General features: G+C 44.5%; 3 protein-coding genes across 11 annotated transcripts in view; 2 read left to right on the top strand and 1 right to left on the bottom strand.

The window, feature by feature from the left end:
- Nucleotides 1-3,240, top strand: part of fam49a (family with sequence similarity 49 member A) — a 34,404-nt gene extending 31,164 nt beyond the window's left edge. For 3 of the 5 annotated variants that reach the window (XM_085133918.1, XM_085133919.1, XM_085133920.1), the window contains 5 exons: nt 116-195; nt 280-406; nt 487-557; nt 1,350-1,409; nt 1,537-3,240. In XM_085133918.1, coding sequence (XP_084990044.1) covers nt 116-195; nt 280-406; nt 487-557; nt 1,350-1,409; nt 1,537-1,621 — 423 coding nt within the window. In that variant the 3' untranslated portion in view covers nt 1,622-3,240. Of the gene's footprint in view, nt 1-115; nt 196-279; nt 407-486; nt 558-1,349 lie in introns of all 5 variants that reach the window. The other 2 variants (XM_085133921.1, XM_085133922.1) reach the window with 1 other exon arrangement.
- fbxo16 (F-box protein 16) lies at nt 2,160-11,012 on the bottom strand. Of its 2 annotated transcripts, XM_085133915.1 has the most exons (8): nt 8,498-11,012; nt 7,474-7,509; nt 7,135-7,341; nt 6,877-7,041; nt 6,485-6,750; nt 5,288-5,402; nt 4,730-4,964; nt 2,160-3,944 (listed from the first exon to the last, which is right to left on the bottom strand). In XM_085133915.1, the coding sequence occupies exons 1-8, from the start codon at nt 8,591-8,593 to the stop codon at nt 3,880-3,882; spliced, it is 1,185 nt and encodes a 394-aa protein (XP_084990041.1). In that variant the 5' UTR covers nt 8,594-11,012; the 3' UTR covers nt 2,160-3,879. The 2 variants fall into 2 exon arrangements, with proteins under 2 accessions (XP_084990041.1, XP_084990043.1); XM_085133917.1 differs by lacking the exon at nt 5,288-5,402.
- An 89-nt stretch (nt 11,013-11,101) lies between these two features.
- The window catches only part of fzd3a (frizzled class receptor 3a), a 23,553-nt gene continuing 15,820 nt past the window's right edge, over nt 11,102-18,834 (top strand). For 2 of the 4 annotated variants that reach the window (XM_085133904.1, XM_085133902.1), the window contains exons 1-2: nt 11,103-11,247; nt 12,165-12,730. In XM_085133904.1, the coding sequence (XP_084990030.1) occupies nt 12,530-12,730 (201 nt within the window). In that variant the 5' untranslated portion in view covers nt 11,103-11,247; nt 12,165-12,529. Of the gene's footprint in view, nt 11,248-11,431; nt 11,563-12,164; nt 12,731-18,834 lie in introns of those variants that run through there. The other 2 variants (XM_085133900.1, XM_085133901.1) reach the window with 2 other exon arrangements.

The following is an 18,834-nucleotide window of genomic DNA, read 5'->3' as shown; positions in this document are numbered from 1 at the left end:
TCCTCTTTTATTTCAGGACAACGAGGTTCAAAGTTCCTTTTTGCACTTTTTAATTTCAGGTCTAAAATGATTTTACCCATCAGCCTTTGTAATGATAACATGTGACTTTGTTCAGAACAAGACGCTTCCACTGGAGAACACAACAGACTGTCTCAGCACCATGGCCAGCGTCTGTAAAGTCATGCTTGAGACGCCGTGAGTCTCACGCGCACACGCACACACACACACACACACACACACGTAAATCATTAAACTCCTCCTCCTCTTGTGTGCGTGCAGAGAGTATTCGAGTCGTTTCAGCAGTGAGGACACGCTCTTGTTTTGCATGAGGGTCATGGTTGGAGTCATCATTCTGTATGACCACGTCCACCCCAACGGCGCCTTCAACAAGTCCTCCAAGATAGATGTAAGACACACACACACACACGCACGCACGCACACACACAGTATTGTAAGTCATTGCTGACATCATTGATTTGTCTTCAGATGAAAGGCTGCATAAAAGTCCTGAAGGACCAGCCAGCAGACAACGTAGAAGGTCTCCTGAATGCACTCAAGTAGGTTCACAGCTCGCCTTTGATGCCGAGTGTTCCTGTGTGGGTTTGATTCTGACTCATGCTATGGATCAATTTTGGCTGTGAAAGTTATGAGAGGTTGTATGTGTGCCTGTCGAGGTAAAGCCGAACTGTAACCACACAGTTTCCTTAAAAAACCACCTCTGCTGAAAGCAAATATCCGGTTGGACACTGCCTGGTCTTTGCAAAAGGGAGCTGGCAGGTGTGTGATGTCACACTGGGTTGGTTGGTACAGGTGATAGTCTGGTGTATTTGAAGCCAGCGAGCAGGTTTAGGTGGCTGCACACGTCTCCAGCTCCCTCATCATCTAACCCAGCGTCCCCGACCAGTTTATGTCCGATGATATTTTCACAGACCGGACTTTGAGGTGTCGCGGATAAATACAACAAAATAAAACCAGTATCAAAAAAAGAGAGATTTATTCATAACACCCAGGGAAACAGTTAACAATAAAAACACTAAAAAAACCATAAATTTCACACCTGAGCCTCAACTCTGGCGTCTGGATTCCTAACGAATCACGGACCGCTGCTGGCCCGGGGGACCGGTGCTGGCCCGGGGGACCGGTGCTGGCCCGGGGGACCGGTGCTGGCCCGGGGGACCGCTGGTCTAAACCACAGCAGTGTGAACGAGTTTCCTGAACCGTGGGAAGTTTCCTGACCTGATTCTCACAGAACTGTAAAACTACATGTGTGAAAATCGCTTTTGTTTGTCAGCAAGAACTCCTCGATGTTTTCATTGGTGCACTAACTCCGACTCCCTTTTTCTCCTCAGATTCACCACAAAACACCTGAATGACGAGACCACTCCGAAGAACATCCGGACGATGCTCCAGTAATATTCCTTCTCTCTTATATAAATATATATAAATAGATATGAAGAGGATCACTGACCTCAGATAAGATGTATATGTTTACATTATTTAAAGAGTCGATGTTAATACTTTTGTGTATTTGCATAGTGATTCCCTCCAAGTTACTGAAGCCTGCAGATCATGTTCACACTGTGCAAACAGAAAGAAGCTCGAGCGGTCGGAGCACAGATGATGGTTGCCTCTCAGCCTTACATGTACTGAGCTTTGCGAGCACTCACAGATAAAGATCCCAGGCAGCAGAAAACGTCCTTTAAAATGTACTTTTTAAATTTTTTATTTGGAACTGTGGCCATCAAACTGTTTCTCCTCAAATCCAGACAGACGCTGAAGATATTTCATCTTCACGTGTCGACTCGCGCACAATGAGACGCACAATCATTCTAATCGTTTGTCGCCGTGAAGGGCTGAAGACTAAAGCAGCGGGCGATGTTTCACTAAGAGCACCTCGGTGTGTTCTCTCTCTTCTCTGTGTTCAAACTCCAGCAGCCTTTGAATTAAACCCACTGTGAACATGAAACCTGACTTTGCACGTCCAGTGAGATCCAGCGTGTCAAAGCTGAGGCGACTGATGAGACGTCACTGAACCCACCGCGTTTTACTCAGTCGTGTTTGACTTGCGTGACAATAATTGTGTGTTTTCTGTCTTCTGAGTGACTTTTAATCTGCAAGGCTTTGCTGTTGAACTTTCTTTAAAAGAAAAGCCAAAAATGTCTTTAATTCTGAATAAATTCTGTTTCTTGGAAGGATTTCCACTTTTGTTTTTGAGTCTCTTTGAGGAAAGTAACGTTTCTCCTGGACTGGGAGGAAATGTGTCCAGATTGTTTTTGATCATGTGTAAATTCATCAAAGTCTTCTGAGCAATTCCAAGACTCACGCCTGAGAAGACAAACTCAAATCAATCATCGGTTGTTGTCACTGATCTGTAGCTCGTTCTTCTAAAATGCTCTGCTGTCGTTTTAGAAGAACGCTTCTCTCTGATTTTGGGGGATTTGGTTTCGAGCCTGCTCACAGTCGGTTGGACAATCTGTGCTTTAATTTTAGTTTTAGTTCATTTGTGATGTCATCTGATCACCGGTGCATCAGGACAGCACGTCTATGAATCCTCGTGCACAGCAGTCAACTTTCACTTTGTTTTTGTTCAACTGCTGTACGCTCTGTTGTTGGAGCCTTTTTACAACGCGACCTAATTACAGTAATAACTCCACCGAGTGACGATTAACCCCTGTGGTGTCCGTGGCTCATTGCGAAGCGCCACGTTTGCCTTAAAATCTGCCGCAGGCCGCCACGTGTTAGGACGTAACCTGTGAAACATCCAGTTTTACTTTATTTTGAATCCAAAAGCCATAAATACACTCTGGTCTTTAACATTCATCCTCTGATCAGTTAACAGTAAATTAACACCGTCTTTCATATAAGTTTCTTTCTCTTGTATTTAGTAATATATATACACACATTTTGGACGCCATGTTTCTATGAAAGCTCGTTTGAAGCCGGCTGTGCGTATGAGAGTGATATTTCATATCTGACTGAAGTGAATTTTTTTATTATTATTAATAAAAAAAGACATTGTCTGTCATAATTGATGCACACGAGGCTTCCCTCTTTGCCCAACATATGCTGTGTGTTGACAAGTTGCTTTGAATACTGATCAAAATCAGTTACTTTGTCTCAAACTGACATTTACTGTTTAGTATTTCTGTTCAGACTCACTGGTGTTAGAAATGCTTTTGCTGTTGTTGCATATTGAATGGGACGTGTGGACTGGATAATAAAGGTGGTACATTTCTTACACACATCGTTTGTTTTGGCGTTCTTGTGTTACAGCTGATTATAACTGTCAGCAATTTTAAACTGAAGTGTTCATGTTAGAAGTATTAAAACTTCTGTATATAAAATGCAGCTTTAAGTTTTTCAGATTTTAAAGTCTTGTTGTTTTTAAATTTGGGTAAATATTTGGACAAACGTGTGAGCTCGTCTCATTAGCTTGGTGCATTTGTAATGTGCTGATCTGTGCAACAAGTAGACTTTAAATATACTTGGTGTCCATTATTATCAGAGCTGCTGGAGTCTTAAAATCATCAGGAAATTATTAATTATTGTAATAAATCAAGTTTGTATAGGCTCAATTTTTTTTGTAGACTTTTACAGGGTTGGAGGGGGGGTTTTTTGGGGGTGGGGGGGGTTCGAAGTTAATTTGCCCATCCCGTCTGTTAACACAGTACTAACACAGAAATACGTTTGAATTACTGTCTACAAATGGGTGACATCGTCTCTTTGTCATTTCTCTTATAGAATTAAATGTCAAATATTTTCCTAATGATCCATCGGTCTACATCTAGTCAGGGTCACACGCTGCATGTGCAGAAAGATTGAAGCTCCAGGTCTTGAGGTTGCAGACTGTACTTCTGTTTTCCTCCAGGAGGGGGCGATCTACTTCTTCTCTTGCGAATGTGACGCAGACGCAGTCCAGGGCTGAGCCTCAAACAGGGGCGCACCTACAGTCAGTGAATACAGTTTTTAGGACTGGTAACACCTCCACCACTTCTCACACACACTGTTCCTCCTCTGCTTCTCAGACTCTTTGCAGCTTTTGTTGGTGTCATCGTTCAGTGCTGATTGTACACTGTGGACAGGCTTAAATCAATCAAATTATATCACACCAGTACACCATAGATCAGAGCTATACACAATAGATTCTTTAGGATTTTATAAATCCACGCCTCCCTTGATTCTGGAGTTTAAGAAATATCTGCTTAATTATTTGCTTTTTAAAAAAAACAAATCAAAAAACAAGATTAGTTTGTTCGCCTTCATAAACTGAAGAATCAGTTCTGAGTATTCTTAAGCTAAATTTTATCCACTCAGTGTTTCTTCTGCTACGAAGCAGATCTCTCATGTTCAGTAATATTTCACCAAGACCAGGTTAGAAGTGTGATACCGGCTGCATATGTAAATATCAATCACTATTCGGACATGACATTGTCCAATAGGGACAGGCTGGGGTGGGTTGCAAAGCAGTTTGCAGATGTGCCACAATTGTTAGGCTAAAGCAAAACATGCCCTATATGAGACCGACCTAACTTTTTATACGAGCGCACAAAGAGTACATTAATATTTTGCAGTACAGAGTAAATGATTAATCTCCTCTCAGTGAAACTGCACGCAGTCACTTTCCTGCAGAAGCTTTTGAACCTACAGTTTGTCCTGAGGGGGTTTCTTGTTGATGTGGGGTTACATCATACTCAGCCCATCATACTCAGCAGGAACTGTGAAAACTTACTGGGAACGCTCCTGTGTGAACGCTGGAACGCCCTGAGCGCTTCCACACTCAGCCGAGGCACCGGCGTCCTCGCCGGCTTCGGACGGAGCCCGGCGTTCCACTGGGATAAGTGGAGAAGGCGCTCAGCAGACTCCCCAATGACGTGATCAGCGATACTGTGCGATGTCCATGTGGGGTGAGTTTGTGTCTGACCATGAGGAAGACTGTGGGGTCTGCTGCTGGAGCTGAGGAACATCTGAAAGAAGAGATGTGATAGGAACACAGTAAGTGTGGTATGTAGTATAGTGCAAACCCAGAGCTTAAATAAATATACAGTAATTCCACCAAGGCCTGAATATTAGATGCAGCAGTGTCCTCTATTTCACCCTCTCCTCCACCCTTCCCTCAAACACCATCATCAGCATAATTTGCCTCCCGCTGTGCAAACGCTGTTCCATAATGCATGATGCCTGCTGGATGCACAGTCTCCAGAGATTTGTCTCCGTTTATTATCTCCCTGTGATTAAGACAAGGAGGTCACAGCCATATGGCACTGATGATGAATGGGGAGTGGTTTACCAGCGATTTGGCTTTGCGTAGTTTATAATTTGCTTCAGAGAGTGTTTTCTTTTTCCCATCATCCGCCTTTGATGTGTTAGTGCAGCAGGTGGAGGCGCTGTTGTTTCTCATCTGCCTGGAGAAAGACAGCAGAGTCGGTAAAGGGGAACGATTATGCATGATAACGACGTCAGTTTATCTACAAGTGAACGCTGTGATGAAACCGATCAGCCCTCAGACAGTTGTGAGGCAGAAATCGCCCAAACCACCACCTGTTCAAACCTTCTGATGGGGCAGCCAATAAGATGAAAGTCGAAAACTGAGAATCATGAAAAATTACTGAAGTGCAAATTAGTTCATCAACTATTAAGTCCAGGCAACACCTGCTGACTCCTGCACTGCCACTCTAAGGTGAGTTGCAAAGGGTTCCTCCAAGAGCTCTAAATAAATTAAAATGCCCTCCTGCAACATGCTGGTCTTTGGGTTCTCCCAGACCTGAAAAACACCGTGATGAAAGCACGGTGTGAAGAAAAACCTCTGATGCTACCCTCTCTCCACAAGCAAGTCTAAAAATTTCCCGGACGAGCCCCCAAATATGACGTAACCCAGCTCAAACGTTTCTAGTTCCTTTGTGGATATAATGTTGATATAATAAATATTGGTCCCCATTTGAACCATAAACAAGGACAAAGCCGTTTGTACTTTAGAGGATGTCTACTCTATGACTGATACGTTTCTTTCACATATTATGTCTGGTTAAAAAACACCGAGGCATTCATCTGGAGCTGTCAAAGCTCTTTGTGTTGTTAATGTCCATCATTTATATCCATTTTGGCAGATGGCTTGGTTCTGCTGTAGGTCTCTTCCTGTTGAATGGGAACTTTTTCTCTCCACAGACACCTCGTGCATGCTAACAGGACACTGTTTGGGATTTATAATATGCACCTGTTCTTATATAGCACTTTTCTACTCTGAGCAATCAAAGCACTTTTTCCCACTATGCTAGTTCTCTCTGCAATTTAAACACATTCATACTCCAACAGATGCACTACAGAGCGTCTTAGGGTTAGTGTCGTGCCCAAGGATATTTGGCAGACTGGAGCAGACGGGGCTCAAACCACCAACCTTCCAATTAGTAGGTGACCCACTCTCCCACCTGAGCTACAGCCACCGTGGGGCCGTCACTATAAAGAACCTTAATGTTCCCTGCCGTCTTACGCTCTCAGCGCCTGTTCGATGGGGTCCAGATTGTCCAGGTAGTTGAAGCGCAGTGTGTCTTTGGGACGTCTATCAGAGTCTCTCCATGGTGGGGGTGCACCTGGCTGCTTCTCCTTTCTCAGTCTTGTGCTGGAGCTGCTTCCAGGTTGCAGCTTGGTGGATGCTGGACACTCCTCCAACCTGACGGCTGCTATTTCTGACAGCTCTTTGTGACCACGGCTTGCTGCTGCGACATCTGGAACCACAAACTGCTGCGATGAAGCACCCTGGGAAAAAAGGGTCTTTTATTTTGTTTTGTTTTTGAAAGCTAGATTTTAATAATGTTATTTTGTCTTATCGAGTTGTTAAACAAAGGTAGGATAATTGTTTAAATCTCTTCTGGATCTCCTGACCTGCAGGACGCTCAGACGCAGCTCCTGGACTGTCTGGATGTAGTGTCTCTTCCAGACGCCCTGTTCGAATGGTGTCGGGGAGGAGCCGAGGAGCCAGCCGAGCCTCAGACACTTGGGCATCCACAGCTGGTCCAGCTCCACAATGCTCTTCCACTGCCAGCTCACCTGCGCATGGAGGCTCGAATCATTCATGTGACTTCTTCACAAGAACAAGGGTCAAAACTTCACGTCACTCCCCATTAATGAATCCACGTGTACCTGAGCACATCGACAGAGGCTGCGTGGGTCCAGGAAGGAGAAGAGATACAGGGAGAGGGCTCTGGGCAGCAGGCAGGTGAAGTCTGCGGCCTGCAGGGGGAGCTGTCTGTTCACGCTGAGGCTCAGGAACCTGAGCTGCTCCACTGAACAGCTCAACACCAAGTCCTGCAGCACCGCCTTCCTCTGACTGTCAGACCACCTGTCAAACTGGTGAAGACATGAAAGAAAAGCCGTCTTCAGCAGTGAGCGCAGCATGGTTTCTAACTGTGAGCTTCAGCTCACGCTGGGATCACTGTAAGGGCGCATTAGGTGCTTCTTCATTCATCTGCTCACACATACCCACTTTGCTAGAAGGCTTCGTCTCTCTTCAAACACCTACAATGAGACAACAGTGACAAAGGTTAACAACTATAGTATCCAGAGTATTTAGTTTCAAAGTTTTTAGTTGTTTAATCTTTTGAGGAACTTGGTATTTATGGAAGACCAACACCGTCAAACAGAAAACAAGGAAATGAGCCGATGTTGTTCAAGCTTCCACAGTAAAGCAAAGCCGGCCCGGTGTTCTTCTGACAGTGAGGGCTGTCACAGCTGATCCACAAATAATCAGAAGCTCAGCTCACAAAACACCTTTAATGACAGCGCCTCTGTTTACATAATGAAGCAGGACCAATGCAACCAGTACACAGATACAAATTAATTAATTAAAAGGAATTTCTTTTAAAAAAAACTATAAAGTAAAAAAACAAATATTTGCATATTAATTTAGATATTATTGCCTGACTAGATCATCCACAGACATTATTATGAATTCCTGAATTCCTGCTTTGTGACTGTTTACTAAACACATCATATGTTAAAAAAATTAAATCAAACTGCGGCATAAACAGGAAGCAATAATTTAAAGAAAAATTAAAATTTAAGGCTTACTTATTTAAATAATTAGTCATTAAGAAACATTTGCTTCATATAAACTGAATGTATGCCAATAAAGTAAATTCAATTTAGATGTAATCAAATTATTTTATTGTGGCTAATTTTGGGGGGTTTCAAGAGTGCATTAGGCAAACACCTGGTCCTGCAAGCAGAGGCTGAAACAGACAGAAATCTCACTGCAGCGAAGTGAACGTTTAAAAAGAAGCTGAGAGTCGCTCGACTCCACTGTTAGAGTTGTTTATGTACTCAGTTCTGTACGTTTGTGTACTTCACCAGCTTTAACACAGAAATCTACATTTTGTCACACGTTTATCAAAAGATGTAGTTGGTTTTACTTTCTACAATACTGCTGTGCATCTTATAAAAGTTGCTGAAACTATTAACAGCCACCCTTTGGCTGACGGCACAGTGTCAGTGTAGCTGATGTGACCTTGCTGTTGGCCCGGGGGTTGTTCAGAGGAGTCCAGGTGCTCAGTTTGGTCTGCGTCTCCGCACAGTTTGCAAAAGATCTTGTTGCAAGTGCCATCACAGAGTGCGTCACAAAGATGCTCTAGAACACAAAAACAGTAACTGCTCCTCAGGTATGTATTGCTTTTCCTTACATGTGTGTACATGAAGCAGTAGTGCCTAATAGTTTCATGTTTTTAAAACCCAGCCAACACTAACACAGTCCTGCGGTGCTTCACTCACCCGCAGCTCCTCAGCTCAGCTCGCAGAAAGAAATTCAGCTCCAAACTCACTTTGCGCGCTCGGCCTTGGTGTCCACACACTTCTTTCTTTCTCCTACTGCCCCGTGGATAGTTTACTTGTTTCCATAGTAACTGTGAGTGTACGCTCTCCTGCTCGTCACAGCCCGTGACACACATGGAGGCGGTGATGTGGGTGCAGAGAAAACCACAGAGTAGTCCGTGCGCAGCGCGCAGTGTGCGGGCCTCACCCGCTCTAATGATGACAGACGTGGTGCAGAAGTCCTGACACTGCAGTTACTATAAAGACCATCTGCTCCGCATTGGCTGACACAGCAACCAAAGAAAGACAGAAAAACAAAGCATTATTATTCACTGTTTATAAGCCCGGACAAACGAATCTGTTTACGGAGGAATAACCAACAGTTGGTGTGTAGTTAGAATCATAAACCAACAGCATCTTCATGGCTGTGTCTGCTGTGTCCCGCAGTCCTTCACGCTTTCACTCCCAGCAGTCTCACAAGTTTCTGATTCAAAGCCTGCTCGTTCTCGGATGGGCGGTCGCGCGCAACGAGGACAGAAAACCTGCTGCGAAGAAAAACGAAGAAATGCGTCAAGTTAGACACGCAGGAGTGGAACCGGAAACAAGAGCCCTGTGCCTTCAGAGTAATAGTTCACTCTTTATTGGACTGACAAAGAAACGTTTGTTTCACTGGAAAAGCAAAGACACCAAGAAGCCTTTCAAAGTCTCTCTGACGAGATTTAAAGATTTGTCCTTCTCTCGTCTTTAAGCCGCTTAAACCTGACCTGTGACCTGTCAGCATGAAACAAGTCACCTAACACAGCCGCTGTTTTCTCTACACATAACAGACAGGACGTCAGCAAAGAAGCAGTTTTAAATATATGTTTAAGCACTAAGCACTAGCAACCAGTCGCAAAAGCATATTTGGTCCCAAAAGTTTAGCTGAACCTACAAACACCACCGACAGCAACACAGTTTGGCACCAAACGATTACTTTGCACCATTAAGATGTTTCCCAAAGAGCTGTTAGCTGAAAACTATTACAGCAAAACCAAAAACCAGCCATGTTACACAAATTCAGAATTGTGAAATTTACTACACAAATGTCTTAATGTAAACTTAAGAGCACAACTGTTTGGCTTTAACTATGTACTCGCTGGATTATATCATTTTGAAAACTAGACACGTGGAGGACAAACAGGAAGCTGTCAGCCAAAACCATCTGCAGCAGATCTAAACATCATGTCCTTAAGAAACAAGGGGAAAAATCCACCCAAGACCTGACACGGGATCTGAGAGATGCATCTGGAGCTTCAGATAATCCGTCTACTGTTCATTGACGCTTCATCAGAAATGCTTTCAGTTGAAGGGCGGTTGCCAAGAAGCCATTGTTCAGGAAGTGAAACAGGGAGAAAAGGCTGAGGTATGCCACTTCACACAAGAACTGGATTGAAAATCAATGACAACAAGTCAGATGTGAAATTCTTTGTTTCAAGTATTGGATTAATCAGTATGTCGAGGGGTCATCAGGAAAGAGGTACAAGAAGAAGTCTCTACAACCGTGTTTAAAACAGTGGAGGTTCTGTCGTGGTTCGGGGCTGCTTTTCAGACAGTGCTGTTGGAGATCTTGTCAAAACTGATTGAATTATGAACACAGAAAAGCACCGTCGAGTTTTCATCCACCATGCAGTCCCAGGTGGAAAGAATCTGATCCCAAACACACTGCCAATGCAGTAAAAACATACCTGGATAGAAACGCAAGACATCTGTCTAACAAAATAAATAAATCTGGGTACATTCAGATGATTAAACATGCAACTATTTTACCTGAAATGAGTAAAGAAAATCAACAGCCTATCAATGCAAGATCATTCATAATTTTATTGGGGGGCTTATATTGGTTGGGTCTGATTATTGGGAGGGGGGGGTCATAACCCCCCTGGAAATTACGCCCTTGTTTGAATGTCCTTCAAGAAGCCTGAGAACTATTCCTGAAGATATTTAAAGAAATGACAAGAAAGCTTGACTCTGGGAGTTCAGGCTGAGTTGTTGTCATATCAAATGTAAATCATTTAAGCACAATTTTCAACACTTTTAACTTTTATTGTTAAACTAAAAATGTTTTTATATTTTTGTATGTTGCAATAAATTGGCCAACATCCGCTAAGGTGGCAAACAGCGCTTCTTTCATGTGTATTCAGCTCGACTAAAGGTAACTGTAGTCGTGTTTTGGCTTCCACGAAGTCGGGCGTTTGTTGAAGAGGCTTTTAATTTGATAGTCCGTAGCGGAAGCCGTTAAAAAAGTCTCGCGCACTTGTCGCTCTGTGTAGAGGGGGGAGAGCGGGGGAGGACGGAGGAAGAGGACAAGAGGAGGAGAGGAGGGTGCTGGTGGAGGGACATTCAGTCATTGTTACCAACTCGAGGAGCGGCGAAGACCCCGCTTACTCCCCGAATTTTGCGGACAGGCTTCAGGTAAAGTTGCGTTGAATTCCGCGGGTGTGGAGGTGTTACTCGTAGACCACCACCTCCGCTGCCGCCCGGCTCGGTGACTGAATGCACCGGTGCGGAGCGGTTACCGTGAGTCAGGATGAACTAACCGTCATCTTTTGTCTGCGCCGCGCCGCGTTCACGCTTCTCGCGGCTCAGGTCGCTCGTTTTCAGTTTCAGCGGGAACCGCGACGAGCCTCCGTGTAACGCTCGGCAGCTACACTCCCGTTTATGAGCAGCAATTAGTGTCCGAGTCCCGGCGAGGAGCTATAGGAGGAGCCCGTTAGCGCTGACGCACAGGTAGGCTAATGGACGCGCTGGTGTCGCGATAATAATGAAAGTTGAAGTGCGGCCCGGGTTAGACACCGGCAGGTGCGACGGAGCAGAGACCGTGTTTGACGTGTTGGTCGCGGGGAAAGGTGCGGGGCTGGGAAGGGTGTGTGCTGCAGCGATGGATAAAAAGGTGCTCTATAAATAAATAACTTTAATAAATGACTGAAACAGTTTCTGAGCTGTGATTAGTGCAGATAACAGTGTAAAAATAATAATGTTAATAATGGTCGGAGGTGTCGACTACCACAGCTGCTGCTATTACCACTGTTATTACTACAGAAGTAATAACAGAGTAAATCTCTTTAAATACTCGCTCATTTGCTTATTTATTCACTGGGTTTAATGATCTATTGCTGTTTAATAATGCATTTAATGTGGGCATTGATGGGCAGAACCCAGCCATAGTTAGTGACCTGGAAAGCAGCCGTTTGTGTTGCTGCTCCGCTTACAATTACTCCATTTTTCAGTTAAAAGGTTTCCTTTTGGTTTGCACTTGTTGTATTTAATGGACCACTAATGTCTAACCGTTTACATTTACAAGCTGCTGTGCTGTATTCTTCTGATTGCAGGCAGAGCATCGTCTCCACAGGGGGTCGTCGCTCATATTTCCTCCAGCATCATCGCCGTCTGTGAAGGCAGGATACGAGGAGTGTTTTCAGCATCTTAAAGGACCACAGCATCACCTAGGTGATGGAGGCCCTGTGACTCAGTGTAGTCATGGTGATGGATGCAGCCAACTTGGCCCTGTTGGATTACGCTGCCCAGCCCATGGTGTTTCTCTGTGATCTAACGAGGAGGAAGGGGCACACAGATAGTCCTTAAGGCTGGTCATTTTTCCCACTTCCTGGTTAAAAGCCCACGATGCTGACGGGGCTCGAGCCCTCTCCGTGAGCCGTCGTCTCCTGGGTCTTGCTTCTTTTCTCCCGTACGGATCATGGATCTGCTGTGGGTGCTTTCCGTGTCCATGCTGACCGTGTGTGTCGCCGTCCCCATGGATGCTGTGGCCGGGAGCCACAGTCTGTTCACCTGTGAGCCCATCACCCTGCGCATGTGTCAGGGGCTGCCCTACAACTCCACCTTCATGCCCAACGTCCTGAACCACTACGACCAGCAAACTGCTGCTCTCGCCATGGAGGTACGGTACATCGCTGCCATGTGATCTGAGAAAGACAAACCATCTATCTGTACACACACACACACACACACACACACACACACACACATATATAAACAAAAGGAATCACAGTTTTCCTCTCACAGTTATGGCGCTCAAACTCTGACAGCAGCAAAATTCATGCGATTCATTTAAAAAAATTGCTCTTCACTATATTATAATAAATTTATAATTTAAAAAATAAAAATAAGTTAAAATAAAATTTATCCCCCCTCCAAAAAAACAGTCACACTCACAACAGCTATTAAATTAAAATAAAGGATAATAGAATATAATTGAATATATATTATACAATATGTAAAAACTGTACAATAAATAAATCTGTATGTTTTTAACACAGCTTATATATTTTTTTAAATGTTATATTTCATTTCTAGATTTTTCATGAAGCCGCACTGTCAGTGTTGGACACACTAACTTTGGATTTGATCACAAATGACTTTAATAGTTTTAATGTTTTTCAACATTTACGAGTTTACATTTTGAAACACACATTTAAAAATGCTTTAAACATTTTATAATTGTAACAGTGGTGAGTAAAGCTGCTGTTGAAAAGGTTTAAATCCCTTCAAGAATTTGCACAAAAAGCAATAATTAGATTTATATGTGAAATAGTATATTACAGCACATGAACAGTGTTATTGTTATTTTAATCAGATCTGCCGGCCAGTTGCAGCTGTTCTGACTGTGAGCTGTGATAACTGCCTCACACAGTATATGAATAGAATAGAATTCAACTTTATTGTCATTGCACAGGTACAGGGCAACGAAATGCAGTTTGCATCCATCCAGAAGTGCTTTAGCCATGATATAGATATATTACAATATATATTAGCAATAATATAGATATGTAAGTATATTACAGAAATGGGTCTATTATGGTATGTTATAATGTACACGGTATGAAGTATGTTATGAATATGCTATAAGTATAAGTATGTGCAGGCTATGAACAGGATATAAATATGAAATAAAACTATACAGAAATCTGAGATATACAGTTATACAGAAATGTGAACTATGCAGGTTATAAACAGTTGTAGGATTAAAATGATCGTATGTACAGAATGATTATTTACACAGAGCTATACAGTAGTGCAGTTAAGGTAAGTGAGATATGTGGATAATTTCTACAGAGGCTATAAAGTGCTGGTGGTTGTGAGTGGTGGTTCAGTGAAAGAGTATGATGGAGGATTTCATATATATCAGTTATTGTTGGATCGATCAGATCAATCAGCCCAAGTAGCCAACAGCATGAAACACTCCCTCATCTGAGGAGCTTCTTTCCCACATTTTCAGTCCAGTTTCTTTCCGAGGCCACGACGACCTGATCGCTGAGACGCTTCACACACAGCTGAGTTTTTAGCTAACAGAGCTGCCTGGATGCAGTGACCACAGGTGATGCTCACCGTAAATTCACCTGTACCTGCACAGTCCTACGTCACATGTTGGGTTAAAGCGATTTGAACGTTTGTGTTGTTCTCATGGATTTGTTCTCGCTGCTCTTTCTTTCTTCTAAAGATGAAATCTGAACCTTTTTGGTGATCGATGAGTGTTTCACACACCGTAGTTACTCTATGTTGGCTTCAGCCTTTTAGTTCTTCCTTTAATGAAGCTGTGTTACTGCTGTGAAAGGGGCGGGGTCTGTTAAACAGGTTTGGATCTGAGCCGTGGGATGTTTGTGAGTCGGTCACTCGTGTTGTCTTCAGAGCCCGCTGGGCTTCCCGTCAGCGTCCACAGTGTTGATAATCTGCCTCCTTTCCTCGGTCGTTTCTCTGCGTTTCACACAACGTTTTGAGAGCAGATTCATATGTCTGATGTGAAATGAGTGATTCGGTGTGCGTGGCACACTTTCTGCTCGCGTGGACACGAGCAGCTCGATAGTGTCAGCATGATCAGCTGTGTTTGCTGAGGAGGTGCCAGCCTACTTAAACGTGGCCCATCTAGCTGCTGAGGCTGCGTATCACCAAACATTAAGCAGACAATGAAGGTTTAGTTTTGTCCCTTTGGGCCCTGAGAACAGAATTATTAAAACGCCAGCGATTTACAGGGCGTGGTGGGTTTGAACCGCACATCTGGCCTGTTGACAGTCAGCTGCTATTTTATATAACAGGCTTTGAGCAGCGAGCCAGCCGAGCAGGCTTTAAGGAAACAGAGCTTCATCGCTTTGGGTTGTGATTTCAGCCTCGTGGATAATCCACAGACTGACCATCCACAGCAGCTCACTGTTGTCATGGCTGCTAAAAGATGGAGCACGGAGCAGATGCATCGCTTCATTAAGTTAATCCCGCCCTTTATGGCGGCCGATCCCTCGTGAAGTTCTGTCTGTCGAGTAATTAGAGAGTTGGCTCAGCTCTCTGCCCGCCTGCGTTTAGTTTATCGATGCCCGCGTCACGCGCCCTTTGCTCCCTCTCTCTGCGTCTTTAACCCTTCAACCTCGCCCGCCCCACCCTGCCCGGCGTAGCGGATGTGCAGCACTCTGCCGACCATCTGTGCGTCTGTGCCCGCTGCGGTTCACGGCGCTGAGGAGAGGTTACGTAACTTTAACGGGCCGGCTGTGGGAGCTCGCAGCGTCACAGCTGTGGTCACGTTCGACCTCGTGTTTGGATGAAACTGGTCCCACGACGCTCGTACCAGCACCGCTCTCGCCGTGCAGCGGTGCTTTCAAACTGATTAAATGTTACCAGCTGCTTGTTGTTTGAGGTCAGGTTAGCTTTTTACGCCTAATCAGTGTGTGTGTGTCGCAGCGAGGCGAGAAAGGCGCTTCTGGTTTAGACGGTGTTCACTTTGATTGGTCATGGCTTCACAATTAAGTCTCTTTTAGTGCTTGTTTGGGTTGGAAAACACACGGAAACCCAACAGGCTCCAAAACCACGGAGCCCAGGCTTGGCTCTTGTTTCCCAGATAACTCGCCGCAGATCAGCTCGTGGGAGAATTCAAAGCCTGCGAGACGTCGAGAGCAGCCAAATGAGAATTGACAGTTGATTTTAAAGAGAATTAGGTCCGCTGAATAGGCGTGATAAGGATGATGAATGCCTCGCCGTGGAGAAACTGGCAGTTGGATGAGAACCAACGCCTGCCGTTCTTACAGTTTTTGTTCGAACCCCCTGAAGAGTCTTTGTGGTTCCCTTTTCATGTCTTGCTTTTTAAGTATTTTTGTTCAAGATTTTAGTGTTTTAGGAAAGTAGGACAATTTGTCACGATCTCATAAGCTCCGATAGACACAAACTGAACTTTAATGGCTTTAGTTTCTTTGGCGTGTCCAGAATTTTTATTTCCTACAGCTGTGAACAGGATGTAACACAAACCACACAATTTAAACTGGATTTTAATGTTCCCGTGTTCATCCTCACTCGATCCGTCACCGCTGACCGCCGTGTGACCTCGCAGCTGAAGTGGGACGGCGGCCTCGGGGCTCGGGAATCGGCTGTTCCTGTGTCACAATGACACTGTGCCACAGTCGTATAGCATAACTGAGAGCGTGGCGGATTTGACTGGCACCACAAAAAGAGAGAAAGGACTGGGCCCAAATCCCCACGTTTAGAGAAAGCTGCACACTGATGAATATGAAGCAGTGTGGGCCCATCACAGGAAATCAATTACGCTGCTATGAACTGTCCTCGGCCTGCAGAGCAGATGGCGTTCGCCGCTCGGTGATGATCATATTACTTTTCTTTGGTTAAGGTCGTTTATAAGTCCTACTCTTCTGCATTTATGCATCGTTTAATGCTCTAGAAGTTTCTCCAACCTGCTGCAGAGTCTGGTTGGAGGAAAAGGACGAGCTTCAGGCTCAAACTGGAGCACTTGGATATTTTGTTAGAAGATTTTCTCTAGAAAGAAGGAGCTGAATGATACCGAGGACTCAACAAAAGCAAAGAATGTCAAAATAAGATGAACAAACGCTAAAACGAGCGCCCAGATATTCTTGGGGGACGTTTGGCAGATATTCTAACAGTGAAATATCAGTTTATGGCAAATGCAGCTGCTTTTGGAGGGTTTCTCATATATTTAGCAGAAGCTTTCAAGCAGATCAGGGATGGAGCCACGGCAGCGGCTTTCACGATGGTCGGAGTCATGTGACCATCACGGCCAGATGGACCACGCAACGGCCGGGCCGACTGACGATGTTAATTGCATTAGATGGATAACTGTTGTTTACGTGAATCCGAAGCATCGAGATTAGGAGTCACTGCGTTGGGGAAATGTGCTGACTGTAGTAGAAATTAGACACACGAGCTGTTTCTAGGTTATCATAACCTTTGTTTTGTCACGTCTTTTGTGTTATTGCGTGTCGAATGAAGCAATAACACAAAAGCTACACAAAGAATGATCAGCGTCCGGCTCTGAATCTGCTCAGACTCTCGTTTCCTCCTCAGATCAGCCTGTTGTTGTCTCAGCTTTACAACAAGTGCAGATAAACTGAGTCGTGTTACAGACTGAAGAATAACCCAGATGCTCCACCCTGCTCCGCCTGAATGGATGTAAGGGAGAGCTGAGGTGTGTGTCTGTGTGTGTGTGTCTGTGTGTGTGTGTGTCTGTGTGTGTGTGTCTGTGTGTGTGTGTGTCTGTGTGTGTGTGTCTGTTAGAGTACTTTTTTGTGCACTCTGGCACGTTTTAACAGGCTTATTATGTTAGTAAAGATGTATCCCAGCTGATCACACACACACACACACACACACACACACACACACACAGACACACAACATGGTCTGATAAACCCAGCGTGACCTGGCCTATAAAAGAGCCTCTTGTTTTATTTAATGTCCAACACCGTGTTTATTGGCAGTGAAGCACAGCAACCTCTCACTGTGTGTGTGTGTGTGTGTGTCTGTGTGTGTGTGTGTGTGTGTGTTCTCAAACTGTCTTCGGAGTGAACGACTCTGCCCATTCGTCCTCTCTCGCTCACCCGGTCTCTCACCCTCCTCCCCCACCTCTTTTGTCCTCCCCCTCCCCCTACGCAGGACTCACCCGTTGCCCAGGAAACGGTCCCAATTGTGCCGTTAACAAAGGGAGCGGAGGCTTTCTCGCCTCGCGGGAGGTGGTCCCCTCCGCCCTGCACCCTGACCTCCTCAAGCCCCACTCTCCTCCCTCTTCGTCCTCCTCCTCCTCCTCCTCCGCTCCGGTGATGCATCGCTCGTCACCATGGCGCTGAGCTTTGAAATTTGGAGAATTGGAATGGCAGCAGAGGAGAAAGGGGGATAAAGAGTGAGGATAAGGGGCGAGATGGGAAGAGAGGTGACAGGAGATATTTTTTAAAGGACCAGTCGTCCACAGTGGGCGTCCACAGTGGGCGTCGCTGTCAGCGACTCATCAGTCACACCAGCCTTTAACCTCCTGAGACCTGAACTCTTCCTCAGCAGCATTTTTATTTCTCTTTCATATTTGGGCTGATTGTAAAAACAAAGAATCACCAGATTTATTATTTTACCTGATTTTTGTTCCTAAGAACAAAGAGACACACGAGGACATTCGTCCTAGATAAAACAGACGCAACGTCCTCATAAGTGGACGCCAGGTCCTAGCAGGTTCATGAAAACCATTAGGCATACTAGGCTGTGTTCATAATTAATATATTAATCTTAGATAACTTTCATCGTAATCTGATTCAGAACATGCTGGATGGTGTCCGCGCTGCAGAGGTGAAGCTGAGGTCACGGCTGCTTTTCCCGGTTCTTCAAAGGCTGCTGCGTTTAAGATCAGAGGTTTAGCACAGAAATATGCAAATATGCACTTTCACTACACGTCCCAGGAAGCACGATTATTAGAGATGTTGCTCCTGTTCTTCGCCTCAGTTCGATGTGAGATTTGGTTATTTACTAGAGGTGGGAATCACCACACATCCCACGATACGATATTATTGCAATTTTTAAAAATATTTTGCGATATTCAGATTCTGTACATAAAGGTAAACTTTATCAATATTCATTTTCTCTAATATCAAAGTCTCACACTCAGTCTTTCTCTCATTTCAGTTTGATTGTTGACAAACTGAACGGTTTGTATTACAGTCTAGTCCAACTTAACTGAATCAACCATCTGGTACAATTATAGCTATTCTGAACTAT

This window comes from Neolamprologus multifasciatus, chromosome 15 (assembly GCF_963576455.1).
Source record: "Neolamprologus multifasciatus chromosome 15, fNeoMul1.2, whole genome shotgun sequence".
Classification (NCBI taxonomy): Eukaryota; Metazoa; Chordata; class Actinopteri; order Cichliformes; family Cichlidae; genus Neolamprologus; species Neolamprologus multifasciatus.
This window is presented reverse-complemented; position numbering and strand designations above follow the sequence as displayed.

Coding starts and splice junctions, on each gene's coding strand:
- fbxo16 (XM_085133915.1), bottom strand. CDS start 8,593: ATGGCACTTGCAACAAGATCTTTTGCAAACTGTGCGGAGACGCAGACC. Junction 7,510..8,497: donor ACCCCCGGGCCAACAGCAAG/GTCACATCAGCT, acceptor GTCTCATTGTAG/GTGTTTGAAGAGAGACGAAG. Junction 6,751..6,876: donor TGCGTCTGAGCGTCCTGCAG/GTCAGGAGATCC, acceptor CTTTTTTCCCAG/GGTGCTTCATCGCAGCAGTT.